This window comes from Schistocerca americana, chromosome 3 (assembly GCF_021461395.2).
Source record: "Schistocerca americana isolate TAMUIC-IGC-003095 chromosome 3, iqSchAmer2.1, whole genome shotgun sequence".
NCBI classification, from domain to species: Eukaryota; Metazoa; Arthropoda; class Insecta; order Orthoptera; family Acrididae; genus Schistocerca; species Schistocerca americana.
In genome coordinates this window covers 149,804,156-149,824,976 of record NC_060121.1, presented here as the reverse complement: position 1 = coordinate 149,824,976, position 20,821 = coordinate 149,804,156, and the positions used below count along the sequence as shown (strand labels likewise).

At 44.0% G+C, this 20,821-nt stretch overlaps 1 protein-coding gene across 1 annotated transcript in view; it reads left to right on the top strand.

Moving 5' to 3' along the window:
* The window catches only part of LOC124605761 (15-hydroxyprostaglandin dehydrogenase [NAD(+)]-like), an 83,964-nt gene that overhangs the window by 17,567 nt on the left and 45,576 nt on the right, over nucleotides 1-20,821 (top strand). Inside the window, exon 2 of the mRNA XM_047137646.1 lies at nucleotides 19,870-19,963. Within this exon, the coding sequence (XP_046993602.1) occupies nucleotides 19,871-19,963 (93 nt within the window). The 5' untranslated portion in view covers nucleotide 19,870. The remainder of the gene's footprint in view (nucleotides 1-19,869; nucleotides 19,964-20,821) is intronic.

Sequence of the window (20,821 nt, the reverse complement as noted above, 5' to 3'; positions counted from 1 at the left end):
TAATCCTGAGTTAATAACCAGCATCAAAAGCGATATAGGGATTAGTGAACACAGGGTTGTCGTAGCGAGACTGAATATTGTAATCCCCAAATCCTTTTAAAATAAGCGAAAACTATACCTATTCAAAAAAGCACATAAAAATTTACTTGGCGCCTTCCTGAGAGACAATCTCCACTCACTCCAAATTAATAATATAAGTGAAGACCAGATGGGGCTTAAATTCAAAGAAATAGAATTGGCAGCAATTGAGAGGTTTATACCAAATAAACTAACAAACATCGGAGCTAATCCTCCTTCGAACACAAAACGGGTTAGAACACTGTTGCAGAAACAACGAAACAAACATGCCAATTTTAAACAGACGCAAAACCCCATGATTGGCGATCCTTTACAGAAGCTCGAAACTTAGCGCGGAGTTCAATGTGAGACGTAACTTTGTCTCGAAACCTGGCAGAAAATCCAGAGAGATTCTGGTCGTATATGAAGTATGTTAGCGGCAAGAAACCATCAGTGCCTTCTCTACGCGATAACAATGGAGATACTATCGAAGACAGTACTGCCAAAGCAGATTTACTAAACACAGCTTTCTGAATTCCCTTCACAAAAGAAGACGAAGTAAATATTCTAGAATTCGAATCGAGAACAGCTGCCAGCATGAGTAACGTAGAAGTAAATATCCGCGATGTAGTGAAGCAACTCAAATCACTTAATAAAAGCAAGTCTTCTGGGCCAGACTGTATACTAATTAGGTTCCTTTCGGAGTATGCTGATGCATTAGCTCCATACTTAACAATCATATACAACCGTTCGCTCGACGAAAGATCCGTACCCAAAGACTGGAAAGTTGCACAGGTCACACCAATATTCAAGAAAGGTAGTAGGAGTAATCCACTAAATTACAGGCCCATATCGTTAACGTCGATATGCAGCAGGATTTTAAAACATATATTGTGTTCGAACATTATGAATTACCTCGAAGAAAACGGTCTATTGGCACACAGTCAACATGGGTTAAGAAAACATCGTTCCTGTGAAACACAACTACCTCTTTATTCACATGAAGTGCTGAGTGCTATTGACAAGGGATTTCAGGTCGATTCCGTATTTCTGGATTTCCGGAATGCTTTTGAAACTGTTCCACACAAGCGGCTCGTAATACATTTGCATGCTTATGGAATATCGTCTCAGTTATGTGAGTGGATTCTCACAGTTCGTAGTAATTGACGGAAAGTCAGCAGTAAAACGGCGTTCCCCAAGGTAGTGTTATAGGCCTTTTGCTGTTCGTTACCTATATAAACGATTTGGGAGTCAATCTGAGCAGCCGTCTTCGGTTGTTTGCAGATGACGCTGTCGTTTATCGACTAATAAAGTCATCAGAAGATCAAAACAAACTGCAAAACGATTTAGAAGAAGTATCGGAATGGTGCGAAAAGTGGCAGTTGACCCTAAATAACGAAAAATGTGAGGTCATCCACATGAATGCGAAAAGTAACTAGTTAAACTTCGGTTACACGATAAATCAGTTTAATCTAAAAGCCGTAAATTCGACTAAATACCTAGGTATTACAATTACGAACAACTTAAATTGGAAAGAACACATAGAAAATGTTGTGGGGAAGGCTAACCAAAGGCTGCGTTTTTTTGGCGGACACTTAGAAAATATAACGCCGTAAAGCAGACTGCCTGCACTACTCTTATCCGTCCTCTTTTAGAATACTGCTGCGCGGTGTGGGATCCTTACCAGGTAGGACTGACGGAGTACATCGAAAAAGTTCAAAGAAAGGCAGCACGTTTTGTATTATCGCGAAATATGGGAGAGAGTGTCACAGAAATGATACAGGATTTGGGCTGGAAATCATTAAAAGAAAGGCGTTTTCCGTTGCGGCGGAATGTTCTCACGAAATTCCAATCACCAACTTTCTCCTCCGAATGCGAAAATATTTTGTTGACACCGACCTATATAGGACGGAACGATCACCACAATAAAATAAGGGAAATCAGAGCTCGTACAGAAAGATATAGGTGTTCATTCTTTCCATGCACTAATACGGGATTGGAATAATAGAGAATTGTGAAGGTGGTTCGATGAACCCTCTGCCAGGCACTTAAATGTGATTCGCAGAGTATCCATGTAAATGTAGATGTAGTAAGAGGCACATTTTTTGGTAAAAATTTTATCCATTATGAATTTGAAGCACTGCGACTGTGATGAATAAAGGTTTCTTGAAATTACCGCAACCAGTCGCCTGTCGTTTTGTTGTTCAATTTTTTATTATTCTATTACCGTTTCGATCGGCTTAGCGATTCATCTTCAGATGGTAGACATACTGTATTAATTGTTTGCAGCAGTGTGGGAGTGATGTAACTGTGGCATGATGTATAAACGAGACATGTAAGCACTGAGTGTGGCGAGAATTATTCACATTATGAGATAGATGTTGGTGCTTTACTTAAAGTGATTAATGTCTGTTGGTTGGATGGTGGTGTACACAGTATTCTGGAAAACATAATGAATGTTTTCCAGTGACGGTAATTTTACTGCACTTTACACACTTAGCTGCAGGTAACACATTCCACATGCTTTACAAAACGTGAATAAACCGAAGAGTATGGCTAAAGTTACGTCATTCTTAACGGTTCAAAATCTGCAGATGTAGAGGTAATTTCGGGAGTACCGCAGGGAAGCGTGATAGGACCTTTATTGTTTACAATATACATAAATGACTTAGTTGACAACATCGGTAGCTCCGTGAGGCTATTTGCAGATGACACGGTTGTCTACAAGAAAGTAGCAACATCAGAAGACTAGTACGTACTCCAGGAGGACCTGCAGAGGATTAATGCATGGTGCGACAGCTGGCAGCTTTCCCTAAACGTAGATAAATGTAATATAATGCGCATACATAGGGGCAGAAATCCATTCCAGTACGATTATGCCATAGGTGGTAAATCATTGGAAGCGGTAACGACCGTAAAATACTTAGGAGTTACTATCCGGAGCGATCTGAAGTGGAATGATCACATAAAACAAATAGTGGGAAAAGCAGGCGCCAGGTTGAGATTCATAGGAAGAATTCTAAGAAAATGTGACTCATCGACGAAAGAAGTAGCTTACAAAACGCTTGTTCGTCCGATTCTTGAGTATTGCTCATCAGTATGGGACCCTTACCAGGTTGGATTAATAGAAGAGATAGACATGATCCAGCGAAAAGCAGCGCGATTCGTCATGGGGACATTTAGTCAGCGCGAGAGCGTTACGGAGATGCTGAACAAGCTCCAGTGGCGGACACTTCAAGAAAGGCGTTACGCAATACGGAGAGGTTTATTATCGAAATTACGAGAGAGCACATTCCGGGAAGAGATGGGCAACATATTACTACCGCCCACATATATCTCGCGTAATGATCACAACGAAAAGATCCGAGAAATTAGAGCAAATACGGAGACTTACAAGCAGTCGTTCTTCCCACGCACAATTCGTGAATGGAACAGGGAAGGGGGGATCAGATAGTGGTACAATAAGTACCCTCCGCCACACACCGTAAGGTGGCTCGCGGAGTATAGATGTAGATGTAGATGTAGAGTTGGTATTAAGACAGAGATTCTCTTTCTTCCACATTACGTAGAGGTGTATGCATGCAAACTTGGAGGGGTTGTATATGGTGACTTGATGAAAAAATCTATGATAGGAACCTGTGTCTGGAAACGTCATCCAACGACGCTTCGGAGCGTCAAAGTTATAGGCGATGCGATGGCGCCTGTCGCTAGAACACCCCTTCAGCAGCAAACGTGACTTTGAATGCTGAGGGACCGTAGGCGTAACGTCTCGCAATGTTGTTTGTTATTCAGAGATCCCGACTGACTGACAGGATCCCCAATGGAGAAGATGGAGCTAGCTGCTGTGCAGACAGGCCTTGCCTCCTATGAATGCATTGCTCTGTTGCCTCAGTGGATGATGGTTTCAGACACGAATTTCCGTCCGCAGTTTCTTTTTCTCTTGGGACCCACTAATTTCTCCAATGTTTTTCTGTATACAGGAGAAAAATAAAGTCCAGATAGAAACCTGTGTCTGAAACTGACGTCCACCAAGACAACACGGCATCGCATTCATAGGAGAGCCTTTCTACGCAGAAGCTTGCTCCATCTCCTCCACTCGGGACCGTGTCAATCAGCTGCAATCACTGAGTAACAGACATCATTTCGAGATGTTCCGTCTACGCTCAGTCAGCGTACGAAGTCACGTTTGCTGTCGAACGGGTAGCCTAGTGGCAGGTGCTGGAACCTATAACATCGACCCTCTGTAGCGCCGTTGGATGACGTTTCCTATCCTCGATTTGTTACTCAAGACACATTTCACAACCCCTCTGGGTTTGTCACAACATTTCTGAGACACCTTTCATCTCCAGTGGTGGCATCTCCCTTACACCCAAGAGAAATCTCCAAAAACCTTGGTTAGAACCCTTTATGGGCACGATTTTTTAAAATAATATGAAATCCTAATGTATGTGTAAGTGTAGTAAGAATAATGTCGTGTGACTAGGGCCTTCCATCGGGTAGACCGTTCGCTGGGTCCAAGTCTTTCGATTTGACGCCACTTCGGCGACTTGCGCGTCGATAGGGATGAAATGATGATGATTAGGACAACACAACACCCAGTCCCACAGCAGAGAAAATCTTCGACCCAGCCGGGAATCGAACCCGGGCCCTTAGAATTGACTTTCTGTCGCGCTGACCACGCAGCTACCGGGGGCGCACTGTAAGCGTACTAGGTGGTCACGATTAAAGTGTACCTACTTACAGAGATCAAAGTTCGGCTGTAATTATCGTAGGGCAGTGAAACTTTGTACATATGCTAATGTGTTAATGTGGAACCGATTTACGCTCGAGAGCAAATTAGTTCCAACTGTGGCCAACAGGTGCAACTATGGTGCTGTACACTGTATGGCGATATGACACTCACGCTGTTATTCAAGAAGCCATAACGTGTGGCTGCCGAGAAGAGATACTGTGCGCTGTTTGTGAAACTGTTTTTCGTAAATGCAGCAATTACAGTGCTGTGTTTGAGTGAGTATCGCCAACTGGGAGGTCTTAGGAGAGACCCAATGTCATTAGACGTCTTAAAGATGACGATAATAAGAAAACACGGGTGAGCTTGGTGTGGCACATGAAGGCGACTTATCCCAGTGGAAGTTATTGACGAGGTTGCTGTTGCTGTAACTGACCACGCAGCATGTGCCCTGGGTAGCGCTAGTGCTCGGGCAGTGTCACGAGAATTGTCCATCCCATGGTTAACAGTACGGAAAGTTTTGGGACCTGTTTTACGCTGGCACCCGGACGCTGCAAAAACTGAAACCTCGTGATCTGCAGCAACATTCTGAATTTGCTCTTCGGTTTCTGGCGTGGGTCGACATTGATAATATGTGCCCAGGCAATGTTCTATGGTGTGACGAGACACATTTTACACTACAGTATGCACCGAATATACTACTGTCGAATTCTGGGTGTAGTAAAATCGCTTGTTGTGCTCGAAGTGCCACTGCACTGACAGTGTGGTGTGTATTCACAAGCAGCTGCATTCTCGGCGCGTTCATGGTTAAAGAAAGAGGAAACACCCAGAGGGCCTGTCAGGCGTAACGTGACGTCAGCTGCTTGTACAGCGTGTGATTCCTGCTTTGGAAGAGCGCAACTGTGTGGAAATCACTGTTTTCATGCCAGGTGGGGCGACATCTCAGGTGGCTCGTCCAGTGAAAGTGTGGTGTCACCGCCAGACACCACACTTGCTAGGTGGTAGCCTTTAAATCGGCTGCGGTCCGGTAGTATACGTCGGACCCGCGTGTCGCCACTGTCAGTGATTGCAGACCGAGCGCCACCACACGGCAGGTCTAAAGAGACGTCCTAGTACTCGACCCAGTTGTACAGCCGACTTTGCTAGCGATGCTACACTGACCAATACGCTCTCATTTGCCGAGACGATAGTTAGCATAGCCTTCAGCTACGTCATTTGCTACGACCTAGCAAGGCGCCATTACCAGTTTATATTGAGATTATCATTCATGTATCAACAAGAGCGATGTTCTCCAAGTATGGATTAAAGTTAAGTATTACATCAACTACGTACTTTATTTGCTACTATTAATTCTCTTAACTGTTCCAGACCTCACGCCAATCTGCGTGAGCTTAAAAGCGTGCATCTCGGCCTCCTCTAGCAAGACGATGTTGGCTCTTCTGCCAACACAACAGAAAGATCTGCTTAATGGAACGTACCACAAATGTGTTACCTCCAGAGGTTTTCTACATGTATGGTGTCCAAGGTCACCTGAAATGAATCCATGTGACTTTTTGCTACAGGGATACCTAAAAAAAAAGGGACACTGACTTCAAGACAAGTACACGGCAATTCCTTGTTCATACTCCACCGGAACTGCTCCGAGCGACAACTCTTCACGTCCTTTTCTGAATGCAACATCTGAATGCGTCTCCAGTGATGATATTGAACAAACTGTTTAAGCAGCAGTTAATACACTACTGGCCATTAAAATTGCTACACCAAGAAGAAATGCAGATGATAAACGGGTATTCATTGGACAAATATATTATACTAGAACTGACATGTGATTACATTTTCACGCAATTTGGGTGCATAGATCCCGATAAATCAGTACCCAGAACAACTAACTCTGGCCGTAATAACGGCCTTGATACGTCTGGGCATTGAGTCAAAGAGAGCTTGGATGGCGTGTACAGGTACAGCTGCCCATGCAGCTTCAACACGATACCACGGTTCATCAAGAGTAGTGACTGGCGTATTGTGACGAGACAGTTGCTCGGCCACCATTGATCAGACGTTTTCAGTTAGTGAGACATCTGGAGAATGTTCTGGCCAGGGCAGCAGTCGAACATTTTCTGTATCCAGCAAGGCCCGTACAGGACCTGCAACATGCGGTCGTGTATTATCCTGCTGAAATTTAGGGTTTCTCAGGGATCGAATGAAGGGTAGAGCCACGGGTCGTAACACATCTGAATGTAACGTCCCGTGTTGAAAGTGCCGTCAATGCGAACAAGAGGTGACCGAGACGTGTATCGAACAGCACCCCATACCATTACGCCAGGTGATACTCCAGTATGGCGATGACGAATACACGCTTCCAATGTGCGTTCACCGCCATGTCACCAAACTCGGATGCGACCATCATGATGCTGTAAACAGAACCCGGGTTCATCCGAAAAAATGACGTTTTGCCATTCGTGCACCCAGGTTCGTCGTTGAGTACACCATCGCAGGCGCTCCTGTCTGTGATGCAGCGTCAGGGGTAACTGCAGCCATGGTCTCCGAGTTGATAGTCCATGCTGCTGCAAACGCCGTCGAACTGTTCGTGCAGATCGTTGTTGTCTTGCAAACGTCCCCATCTGTTGATTCAGGGATCGAGACGTGGCTGCACGATCCGTTACAGCCATGCGGATAAGATGAATGTCATCTCGACTGCTAGTCATATGAGGCCGTTGGGATCCAGCATGGCGTTCCGTATTACCTTCCTGAACCACCTATTCCTTATTCTGCTAACAGTCAAGCAGCAATGTCGCGATACGATAAACCGCAATCGCGATAGGCTACAAGCCGACCTTTATTAAAGTAGGAAGCGTGATGGTACGCATTTCTCCTCCTTACACGAGGCATCACAACAACGTTTCACCAAGCAACGCAGGTCAACTGTTGTTTGTGTATGAGAAATCGGTTGGAAACTTTCCTCATGTCAGCAAGTTGTAGGTGTCGCCACCGGCGCCAGCCTTGTGTGAATGCTCTGAAAAGCTAATCATTTGCGTATCACAGTATCTTCTTCGTGTCGGTTAAATTTCTCGTCTGTATCACGTCATCTTCGTGGTGTAGCAATTTTAACGGCCAGTAGTGTCTTTTTCGCTTGTTTGATCTATTCTGCCCTCGTCCCGTTCCTAATCCATTACACATGGAGACATTTCTGTATTTCTTCGTTGCATTCATAGCGGCACATTTGCGCCATTCTTTCCAGAGTAAATCTGCTCCGCATTAATGAAATGGAATATCTACCAAGTTTCGCTCCCATATGATAATTATAATCCACACTGAACCTCTGTAAGTAGCCGAACTTTAATTATGATCAACCAGTATTTGTTTAGGTGTATGTACAATAAAGCCGGTGACCCTCGAGATGTGCGGCTTGTCTATCGCTGCCAGGCGCATGCGATTGAACGTGATGACGAGATTGACGCTTGAAATCTGTTTTGTATTTACTGGATTTATAACAATATCAGTTGTACCACGAGAATTTTGTTTCTACAATTGCCATCACACTGCATTCGCTGACACTTTTCTGTAGATGAATATTAAGCACAGCGGTCGGTTCGGGTTGGTTTCTTGTATTTGGGTGAGAAGTTATCTAACCATCGCTGTACGCTGTACTGGCGTTAGATATAGTAGATTTAGACACCGGTCATGGAGCAACTTTCGCTTTGGGCACGTGAAGCAGGTGAGCACAAATTATGTCTGATTACGTATCAACAACACTTGCAGTGCCGTCGACGCCTGACGAGTAAGTACCTCTCGGGGACAGAAACCCATTCCTGTAGCCCGATGTCACGCTGCCTGCGAGCTGCACTCGTGGCAGAGTGTGTTCCTCAAACACTGTTCCCACAAGACCGTCCACGTCCGTCGAGCACCTTACCAAAGTAGGCCGCACGTGTTTGGACGTGAAGCGTTCGGTCCTTAGAAGGCACTCGACTGCGTCCACAGTGACTAGGGTCATTCGAAAAACGTCGTCTTTGTTTTCCGTTCGTCATATCGTGATGTAGACACAAGCCTCGGGTGACATTCGTCTTTTCTTGTGCTCACTGACCAAAACTAAGCAGCACACGTATGTTCCGCATATCTCGACGATTTACGCTTAAAACGTTTCATGCCATTGCTCGTCCAATGCTTAGATTCCATGGATCCATTCTTTTCAGTTCAGTGCATGTGATTCATTATAGAAAAATGACTCTCTCCATCGATCTACGTTTATACTCCGCAAGTCATCTTAAGTGTATGGCGGCGGGTACTTTATGTTCGAGTAACACTTCTCTCCTTTCCTGTTCCAGTCGTGAATGGTTCGAGGGAAGACGATTGCTGGTAAACCTCAGTGTGAGCTCCAATCTCTCTGATTTTACCATTCACGCTCATGATCCCTTCGCCACAGGGGGGAAGCAGTATATTGGTTTCTCTTCTAGGAACATACGCTCTTGAAACTTGAAGAGCAAAACAGAGGGTGATGCAGAATGCCCCTCTCGCTGCGTCTGCCGCTGAGAATCACCGTGATTCTTTGGAGTTTACGAAATGAAACTGTAACAAAATGCGCTAGGTCTTTTTTACGTGTTCTGAAAATTTGTCATCCTCTAGCACTCAGCTAGGGTACGCCCGAAGTTACTTTTACGGCTGAAGATTTCTCTACATTCAGAATGACATGTTGCTTTCTGTTTGCTAGAAGTCCTTCAGTCCAACCACACCCTTGACCGATATTCCGGACTCTCGTATTTCGTTCATTATGCGGCAGTGCGGAAGTGTACTGCACGCCAGGTCCAGCGGCCTTTCCTACATTGAACTACTTCCGTTCCTTTTTTTCCCATGGTCACTTATTTCCATATTTCCTACTTTGAGATTCCAGTACGACCTTCCTCAATTAATCCGATCTGGAGAAAAAAGTTTATAACTTCGGCCTCCTCCGTGTTATCCTTCGCGCAATTACAGTCATAGACTGTCTGGACGGGGGGCTTCGACACGTTTACTGGTTTAACGTAAGACCAGACAGATGTTCGAGGAAGGCAGGGGAATAGTGCACAGTCTTCGTTGGACCGGAACAATGCAGACACGTTTACTGGTTTAACGTAAGACCAGACAGATGTTCGACGAAGGCAGGGGAATAGTGCACAGTCTTCGTTGGGCCGGAACAATGCATTTATCGAACAGGCTACCACGAGAACAATATTTTCTTTCATTTAAAAATTCTAAATTATGTTCTCTGGTCACTTCTGTTATTATTATTATTATGTAGTATTCTGCCTAGTGGCAGGTCCATGTCTCAGTACGGAGAATTTCTGATTCCACTGTTCCCTGTCTTCAGCTTCTTCCTTCAGTCTGTTGTATTTACTTGCATCTTTCATGTCGTCCAGATGTTGAATTCTTCTTCTTCCTCGTCCTGCGGTTCCTCTGAGTTTCCCTTCGATGACATCATGTATGATTCACTCGTGTCTAAGTACATGTCCAATCCATTTGGCCTTTCTCTGAAGAATTGTACGCATAATACAGGGTGATTCAAAAAGAATACCACAACTTTAGGAATTTAAAACTCTGCAACGACAAAAGGCAGAGCTAAGCACTATCTGTCGGCAAATTAAGGGAGCTATAAAGTTTCATTTACTTGTACATTTATTCGCTTGAGGCGCTGTTGACTAGGCGTCAGCGTCAGTTGTTGCTAAGATGGCGACCGCTCAACAGAAAGCTTTTTGTGTTACTGAGTACGGCAGAAGTGAATCGACGACAGTTGTTCAGCGTGCATTTCGAACGAAGTATGGTGTTAAACCTCCTGATAGGTGGTGTATTAAACGTTGGTATAAACAGTTTACGGAGAATGGGTGTTTTTTCAAAGGGAAAAGTTCTGGACGGCCGAGAACGAGTGATGAAAATGTAGCACGCATCCAGCAAGCATTTGTTCGCAGCCCAGGAAAATCGACTCGCAGAGCTAGCAGAGAGGTGCAAATTCCACAATCAACTGTATGGAGAGTCCTACGAAAAAGGTTAGTTATGAAACCTTATCGTCTGAAATTCGTTCAAGCACTGTCTGCAGCTGATAAGATTAAAAGAATCGATTTCTGTGATTTTATCCTTGCTCAAATGGAAACAGATGAATCTTTCGTTTCAAAGATTGTGTTTAGTGATGAAGCAACTTTCCACACTAACGGGAAAGTCAACCGTCACAATGTCTGTATATGGGGCACTGAGAATCCGCGGGAAACAACTCAGTATGAGCGTGACTCGCCTAAGGTGAATGTTTTCTGTGCCATTTCAGCCAATAAAGTTTTTGGTCCCTTTTTCTTCGAAGGTGCTACTGTAACTGGACTACAGTATCTGGAGATGTTAGAGAATTGGCTGTTACCTCAGCTCGAACAAGAAGCACAACAATTCATATTTCAGCAGGATGGAGCGCCACCACATTGGCACTTATCTGTCCGTAACTACCTGAACGTCAACTACCCGAGGCGATGGATCGGCCGCCAGGCAGCCCGTGACAGAGCACTTCATCACTGGCCTCCAAGAAGCCCTGATCTTACCCCCTGCGATTTTTTCTTTTGGGGTATGTTAAGGATATGGTGTTTCGGCCACCTCTCCCAGCCACCATTGATGATTTGAAACGAGAAATAACAGCAGCTATCCAAACTGTTACGCCTGATATGCTACAGAGAGTGTGGAACGAGTTGGAGTATCGGGTTGATATTGCTCGAGTGTCTGGAGGGGGCCGTATTGAACATCTCTGAACTTGTTTTTGAGTGAAAAAAACCTTTTTAAATACTCTTTGTAATGATGTATAACAGAAGGTTATATTATGTTTCTTTCATTAAATACACATTTTTGAAGTTGTGGTATTCTTTTTGAATCACCCCGTACTTCTGTCCTACTCTTCGCAGTACATCGTCATTTTTATGCGATCTGTCCACTTGATCTTTTCCAGTCTCCTCCAGCACCACATTTCAAAACTCTCTATGTATTTTTTCTCCTTCTTTCTCATGGTCCATGTCTCTGCTCCATACGGTACAAAGCTCCAAATGTAGCACTTTATCAGTTTTTTCCTCAATGCCAAATTCGACTTGCTGGTCAGCAGGGTCCTCTTCTTGTTGAAAGCAGCTTTGGCAATGGCGATTCTTGCTCGGATTTCGTTGGTGCAGTGGGCATCCTTTGTGACAAAACTTCCCAGGTACTTCAACTGATTCGCATTTTCCAGTTACCGTTTGTCAACAGTTACGTTCAAGTGTTTCTCACGTTTTGATATGCACATCACTTTTGATTTTTCGATGTTGATTTCCATGCCGCATTTTCTTCCCGTTTCCACCAAATTGTTCATCATGTGTTGCAGCTGTCTCTGATTTTTGGCGAGCACTACCTGGTCGTCTGCATACTTGATGGTGTTGATGAGACGTCCTCCTACTTTGAAGTTTCCGCATCCTTTCAGCGCTTCTCTCGACAGCATTTCTCCATACAGTTTGAAGAGACTTGGCGACAGACAACATCCTTGTCTCACTCCCCTTCCTATTTCCACACTGTTAGTTTCTCCATAGTTCAGTCGTACCGATCTCTCCAGTTGATTCCTATTTCCTTAAGGATGTTCATCAATATATTCCAATTGACTCTGTCGAAGGCCTTCTGCCAGTATATAAAACAAGCGCAAACTTCTTCGTTAACGGCCAAAACTCTCTCTGACAATATCCTCTTGTTTCTCTTCCGTATGAACATTTACAGTCCCAGAAGGGAATACACGAGCTTCTTCGAGGTCTTGTGTTACGGGGAAGTACGTTGCAACGCTCTCGCTGCTGAAAGGATGTACAGGGAACGACTTCCTAGCATGCATCATCCGTCACGACGAGTGTTTATTTCTCTCGATCGACGAATGCGGGAGATTGGTTCACTGGAAAGAAGAAACGAGCGACCTGGCAACATGAAGATCGATCGCACACCCGCTTTTAAAGAGGGGGTGCTGTAACGTGTTGCAGAGGATCCCACTACAAGTACTCGTCGTATTGCACGTGAAATGGGTGCGGCACACGCTACCGTGTGGCGAGTACTCCACGAACAACAACGCAACTCATGCGACCACAACGAGTTCATGTAATGCTTGTAACTGACTTTGCACCAAGGGTCGCATGGTGTCAGTGGTTGCTCCAACAATGGATTGATCGACCAGATTACGTATAGGTCGTGCTGTTTCCTGATGAGGCCTCATTTTATCGAGATGGTATTTCGAACAGCAGGAATAGCACTCTATGGGATGAGGAAAATCCTCACGCTTTGGTAGAGTCACACCATCAGGTACGTTTTGCTGTCAATGCCGGCATTGTAGGTGACAGTATCATTGGGCGATATCTTGGCCGTCTGAATGGTCACTGTACTTGTGAGGTTCGTGCAAAGATCTCTACCCGAGCTGTTGGAGAACGTACCCTTGACTGTTCGTGAGAGGATGCGGATACAACATGACGCTGCATCGAACCACTTCAGTGTGAATGTCCACAACCATCTGAATGCTGTGTTTCCTGGCCACTGGATTGGAAGGGCAGGTCCTGTTCCATGGCCGGTGAGGTCACCTGACCTGAATCCCCTTGATTATTTCCTATGAGATATCTCAAGTCACTTGTGCATGGGAGCCCAATGGATATTTGTCAGGGTGCGTCAGAATCTTTTTCTTCTTGATACATCTACATTCATATTCCTTAAGCCACAGTTTGGCGCACGGTGGAGGGTACTTTGCCTCGCTACCAGTCGTTTCCTTTCTTGTTCCACTCGCAAACAGCGCGAGGGAGAAACGACTGTGTACTCCCTTATGCCTCAATGCGACCCCTAATTTGTCATATCACCTCTTCGGGTCCTTACGCGAAATGTAGGTTGGCGGTAACAGAAACTTTTTGCAATCAGCTGCAAATGCCCGTAGTCTAAAGTTTCTGGACAGTGTTGCGCGAAAAGTAGCTCGTCTTCTTTCTAGGGATTCACGTTTCACGCCACGGAGCAGTTCCGTTAATACTCGCCTGTTGATCGAATCCACCTGTCACAATTCTAGCAGCTCGCCTCTGAATTTCTTCGATGTATTCCTTTAATTCGAGCTGATGGACGCCTTCGGTCCCTTAAAAAAAGGTCTTGAACTGTTGGCGATTCTTGTCGGACGAGGATGTGCTGTATGCGCTTGACACAGCAGAACACTGTTTTTACCAGGTGGGTCTTCTCAACCTGGTTCGTCGCTGGGACGATTGCCCAGTTCTGATGACGATTTTGCCTGACTGGCTTGCAGATTTTGAACTGTACGGCCTCTGAACGGAAACTTTTTATGGTCCATTATACAGTCTGAACTAGGTAAATCACAACAACTAAAATGCGTTCCGTAATGGTGCGTTGTCTTTTTGCACATTATTTAGTGAATGAAGTTAGTAGCATAAAAGCGGCTAACTTTGTGACACTTTTAGTACTTCCGATAACGTAAGCCTATACAAAGATGTACCGCGACACTTAACTACAACACACATCTACATCTACATCTGGCCTGCCCGGCTAGCCGTACGGTCTAACTAACTGCTTCCCGAGCGGAAGGCGTGCCGGTCCCCGGCACGAATCCGCGCAGCGGATGAGTGTCGTGACACGGTGTGCCGGCCAGCCTGTGGATGGTTTTTAAGGCCGTTTTCCATCTGCCTCCGCGAATGCGGACTGGTTCCCCTTATTCCGCCTCAGTTACACTATGTCGGCGATTGCTGCGCAAACACTCTCTCCACGTACGCGTACATCATAATTACCCTAACACGCAAACATAGAGGTTACACTCACTCGTCTGGAATGAGATGTTCCCAGGGGGGGGGGGGGGGTCCACTGCGGGCCGAACCGCACAATAACCCTGGGTTCGGTGTGGGGCGGCGGTTGGGTGGGTGGACTGCTGTAGCCTGTTGTGGGGCTGTCTACCACTGAGGGCTACGGTGGGGACGAAGCCTCTCCGTCGTTTCTAGGTCCCCAGTTCAATACATACATACATCTGCATCTACGTGATTACTGTGCTATTTATAATAAAGTGCCTGGCACAGGGTTCAATGAACCACCTTCAAACTGTCTCTCTGCCGTTCCACTCTCGAACGGCGTGCGGGAAAAAGGAGCACTTAAATTGTTCTGTGCGAACCCTGATTTCTCTTAGTTTATCGTGATGATAATTTCTCCTTATGTAGGTGGATGCCAACAGAATGTTTTCTCAATCGGAGGAGAAAACTGGAGATCGAAATTTCATGAGAAGATCACGTCGCAACGAAAAACGCCTTTGTTTTAATGATTGCCACTCCAATTCACGTATCACGTCTGTGGCACTATATCCCTTATTTCTCGATAATACAAAACGAGCTGCCCTTCTTTGTACTTTTTCGATGTCATCCGTCACTCCCACCTGATGCGGTTCCCCACCGCAGAGCAGGACTCCATAACAGGGCGGACAAGCGTGGTGTAAACAGTCTCTTTAGTGGACCTGTTGCACCTTCTAAGTGTTCTACCAATGAATCGCAGTCTTTGGTTCGCTCTACCACAACATTACATATGTGATCGTTCCAATTTAAGTTATTTGTAATTGTAATCCCTAAGTATTTAGTTGAATTTACAGCCTTCAGATTTGTGTGACGTATCGCGTAATCGAAATTTAGCGGATTTCCTTTAGTACTCATGTGAATAACTTCACACTTTTCCTTATTCAGTGTCAACTGCCACTTTTCACGCCATACAAATATCTCATCTAAATCATTTTGCAATTCGTTTTGGTCATCTGATGACTTTAGAAGACGGTAAATGAAAGTATCATCTGCAAACAATCTAAGACGGCTACTGAGATTGTGTGCTACGTCATTAATATAGATCAGGAACAAGAGAGGGTCTATAACACTTACTTGGGGAACGCCGGATATTATTTCTGTTTTACTCGATGACTTTCCGTGTATCACTAAGAACTGTGACCTTTGTGACAGGAAATCCTGAATGCAGTCGCACAACTGAGGCGGTACTCCATAGGCATCCGTTTGGTTAGAAGACGCTTTTGAGGAACGGTGTCGAAAGCCTTCTGAAAATCTAAAAATATGGAATTAATTTGACCTCCCCTGTCGATAGCACTCATTACTTCATGAGTATAAAGAGCTAGTTGAGTTTCGCAAGAACGGTATTTTCTGAATCCGTGCTGAGTAAGGGCATAATCACGTCGGCAACCCTTTCACACGAATCAGTTGAGTGCAAATGACGACTCCGCTAGTGCAGCACCCTTTCAGGACTTGTTTACCCGATAGTACAGCCCTTTATGTATGTGCTTATCGCTATACCAAGTTTATTGCCTCAGTGCAGTTCAGACTGTTACTTACACATTGAGCGGTATTTGAGAAAAAGCGTAACACATTCAGTAGAACATTCTGAGCATTTGTCAATTGTATTTAGGAACGAATTTATAATGGGTAACAAAACGTTGTCTTTTTTGCTGAACCATTCACAAATATCCCTAATTTTATTAATCAGACTGGTTTTCTACAATTTCAACTGTCACATTTGTTTCTGCTGCTTGCTTTCACAATGTTAGCCCTGTAATCTACGGAAACAGCTGCTTTCGCTTTCCTGTAGGTGAAGATAATGTGTGTAAAATTTAACTGTCATACAGAAGGCCTGCAAGATTAACTCACTTGTATCACCCTATCTGAGTTAATCATGTCATAAAATTTATCGACCGAAGCAAAAAATTTCCAAGAAATCTACAAACACGTTTTCCCCCCTGCAAACAAAATGACTTTGTGGCCAGCTCAGGTGCAATGAACGTGCTTTTAGCTTCCATGGCACTAATGGCAACACTCTGCGAGAATACACTGCAGCTGACCAATACGTTACATATTGACCAGAGTGTCCACCCAAGCTATAAAAATGTATGTATGTACTTGTGTACGCTTAATATCTCCTCCTAAACCACTGGACCGATTTCAGCCAAGCCTGGTACGCATAAGTCAACAACCGCTGTGGGGTAGGAACAACCTAACTATTTGAGTTTAGCAGGTATGAGATCATAAGCAGTGAGATGCGCGAAAATAAACTGCGTGACGCGTGAAGTTGAAATACGTTTATTCAGTACTACTAAGCGTCTCCTACAAATGAATCGGCTTAAGGAAATCCCAGACACCTGGCAGCTCTTTTGACAGTTTTCAACTGCGAAGCGCAACAGTCTGTAGACGACGAAAATGGACGTCTATGGAGCTACGAAGAAGTGTAGCCGTAGAGACGTTACAGACACGCGAAGCAGCTGCGCCCATCGTACAGAAAGTATTTCATAATTTAATAGGTGGTTTCACGAACAGATGGAAATGAATTTTGTGCGGTAGAACACTACAAACTCTTTACTTATTCTGATCAACACTAAACTGACACACAATATTTTTAGCGCAAAGCAATCTGACTTTCAATAATCCCCACAAAAGAATGGCCCTGACTAACAATAACCTATACCTTTCATGAATCACTTACGTCACAAAAATCTTTGTTACTCGAACTACTGCAATACAGCGAGCACCAATACTGCCAGCTAAATAAAAGATTGAACTACTGAAGGCACTAACTACTGATAGGCATAGTTAGCAAATGAAAGATTTTGATAGAGAACAAACAATGTCTTTACCTTAATAGTGTTCAAAAGTCATCATATATATATCAGTTCATGACATCCAGTCTTACAAATTTCGTTTTCTGACGGACACACGTCCAGGTCATCCACTCTTAAAATTCTGCCATCTCTCTCCCCACATCCACCACTGCTGACCGCTGACCTCCAACTGCACAACGCTACGCGCTGTTCACATCCAACTGCCCAACACTACATTAGTGAATATTCGACCAATGAGTCCAACCAGCCACAGACTGCACACAGCACAGTCAGTGATTTTAGTACAGAGCGCTACGTTTCGTTACCAAGATAAAAACCTAAACAGCATACTTACAGAATAAAAAGCAAAGTGTGCTATCGTCTCAAAGTAACAATTGAGTCATAAAGTTGCCCAGCTTTCTACGCCGGCCGCTGTGGCTGAGCGATTCTAGACGCTTCAGTCCGAAACCGCGATGCTGCTACGGTCGCAGGTTCGAATCGTGCCTCGAGCATGGACGTGTGTGATGTCCTTAGGTTACTTAGGTTTAGGCAGTTCGAAGTCTAGGGGACTGATGACCTCAGATGTTAAGTCTCATAGTGCTTAGAGCCATTTGAACCAGCTTTCTGCAACTCATTTTACATACATCGTGAAGCCATGACATAGTTCCTTAGAACTTCATAATGCGGGCAACCACAGCCGTTAAATTGTTTAATGAATGGAAGTAAAACGAACCGCAAGACAGCTGCAACTAGCGAATACTTTAACAAGTTTGATTGTGTGACCATCCTCCGCAACAAGCATATAAATACTTGTTTTGTAAATAAAACTGCCTTTTCCTGCTGCTAGCTACTTTATTTATCCCATACGCGTTTCGCCTTCTCCTGTTCTAAGGGATCATCAGTGGTATCTATAACGATACAGTTTTGTTAGTTATAGATTATCAAATAGTTCACTTTGCGGTTTTTTGTAAAAAAAGTAATTACTTACGATTTGCTGATCTGCGTTTCCTCACGTCTGGTATGGAGGTCGCACTACCACTTTTATCACTGCCATATTATCACGTTTCTCGCCTTCCACACACTGTTCACCATGTTTCTCACTCTTTTTTGTGGTGGGCTATTGTTCTTTTGTCACTCGATACAACTATTTGCGACTCCATTACGTGTTTCATCTTCTTTGGTATGTTTACCTATTTGTTGCCAACCTAACGAAGTGTATGTTCGATACTAACTTCTATTTATGATGTTCATACCGTGTGTGTGTGTGTGTGTGTGTGTGTGTGTGTGTGTGTGTGTGTGTGTATGAGTGAGAGAGAGAGGGGGATAGAGCCGACGTTCTTTTTTTTTATTGTCACAACCGGTTTCCCTGAATTAAAACAACATCTTCAGTTGAATTACATAGGAAGGGAAAAATCCCATTTAATACATATGGTCAAAATACTATGATAATCTTTTTAATAAAGTTTAACATGTCAAAAACTATGTCAATATGTTGCGGTTTTAATTTGTGTTTCCTTCATTTCATCCATTCCGTATGGTACGATGATCGACTTGTTGCTCAATCAGCCCTACGGTCTTGACTTTTTTTAAGAATGGTGTTCGGTTGAGTGAAGGGGAGAGGGTGTCAGAAAGCGTAGGTGGAGGGGCGGGGTTAGTCATTTAACTCGCTGTAGGGCCCCAATTTTGATGTTTCCTTATTTATGTCTTTCGGTTTCACTCATTGTATTTATAAATAGTTTTTTCTCCTAGAGTGCCATCACATTATTCAGACGATGTCGCGCTTTATTTATTTTGACGACTTCTCCTCTTCAGTGGTTTGAATTTTAATTACGAACGTTGGGAGCGTCTTGGTGCGCAAATATGTCACTGTTGTAAGTACATTTCAAATATGATTTTAAATATTTTTAGAGATTTTGTAAAAGATTCTTGTAGCATTTCGATCATACGTATTTCAAATGGCATTGAGCACTATGGGACTTAACATCTGAGGTCATCAGTCCCCTAGAACTTAGAACTAACTTAAACCTACCCAACCTAAGGGCATCACACATATCCATGCCCGAGGCAGGATTCGAACCTCAGGCTGAAGCGCCTAAAACCGCTCGGCCACCGCGGCCGGCCATATGTATTTCATGGGATCTTTTCTTTCTTATGCAGTTCACCTGAGGATGCTGTTTTAATGCAGGGAAACCAGCTGTGGCAATAAAGATATAACCAATTACAACTGTGTTGCGATTCACTTTACTTCCATTCATCATGTCATAGATATCGAATGGAAAATTCCAGTATAGGAGATAGAAAGCAGGCAGCTGGAGTGTGCCGTTGCTGTTGAGCTACTCAGTGTGGTCTTAATAAACAAAACCAGTTATGCACTCGCATCACAAAGAAGACAAAGTGAGAACGCTTAGCAATTCAATTGGTGTAGCTTTTGAGCCTGTAGCTGACACGCGTATTGCTGAGACGGTGTCCCGTGTTGCAGGATGGACCCCTCTGGCAAGGTGGCGCTGATCACGGGGGCGGCCGGCGGTCTGGGCAGAGCCTTCAGCAGGGCGCTGCTGAATGCAGGAGCCAAGGTGAGTCTCTGCTTCCCCTCATACCTCACTTGAGCCTCGGCACATATGGCGTCTAACAGCACTGCCTTGTCGTACGAACCTGCTCTACGTCATTGTCCTTTTAAATCTCTTCTTTGTCACTAATCTTTCCAGGGGCAAAGAAAATCTGTCAGAATGCTTGCTTAGAAGTAAGAGAGAGCTTGGAGCAGCTAATCTTGTCAAATAAGATAACCGCGCTCATAAAGAAAAAAAAATAAGGGAAGTCCGAGAAGGACGCGCACACCAAGGGTTTCGTTCAAACATAATTATGTGTACAGACAGGAATCGACAATGTCGACGATTCTTGCCTGTTATCGGTATCGGCAAAGACGAAATATACGTCTACCATTGCTGAGGAAAAGGAGTCTTAACAGATTGAGAGAGACAGTCAGTCAGATAACAAATGAAAAAAAAAAAAAAAATCATTCCTTCGTATGACATAATTATAAATCAATAATTTTCGGATTTTACTCTTCTGCTTGTACTGCGAGACTTGTCTTTTTCCCAAATAGCACAAATAGCATGACTCAAGGCCATCGGGAAGAACCCTACTGGTTTTGATGAATAATTTCTCGAGTATAGAAGTAACAGTATCTATTGATTGCGTTGAGTTAGAAGCTTACATTTATTATACTCTCAAGGGACACAGACCTTAGTATGTCACATAAATTTCAACTTCATACGTCAGTCCGTTCCTGAGAAGAAGGTTCTTAACAGACAGACAGACAGTTAAATAAAAAAATGACTTTTTTGTGTGTCACATATTTACAAAATTAACAGTTTCTGGATTTCTTTCCTTTTGTTGTGCTGTAAAAAGATAAGGCAAATTAGAGCTCGTAC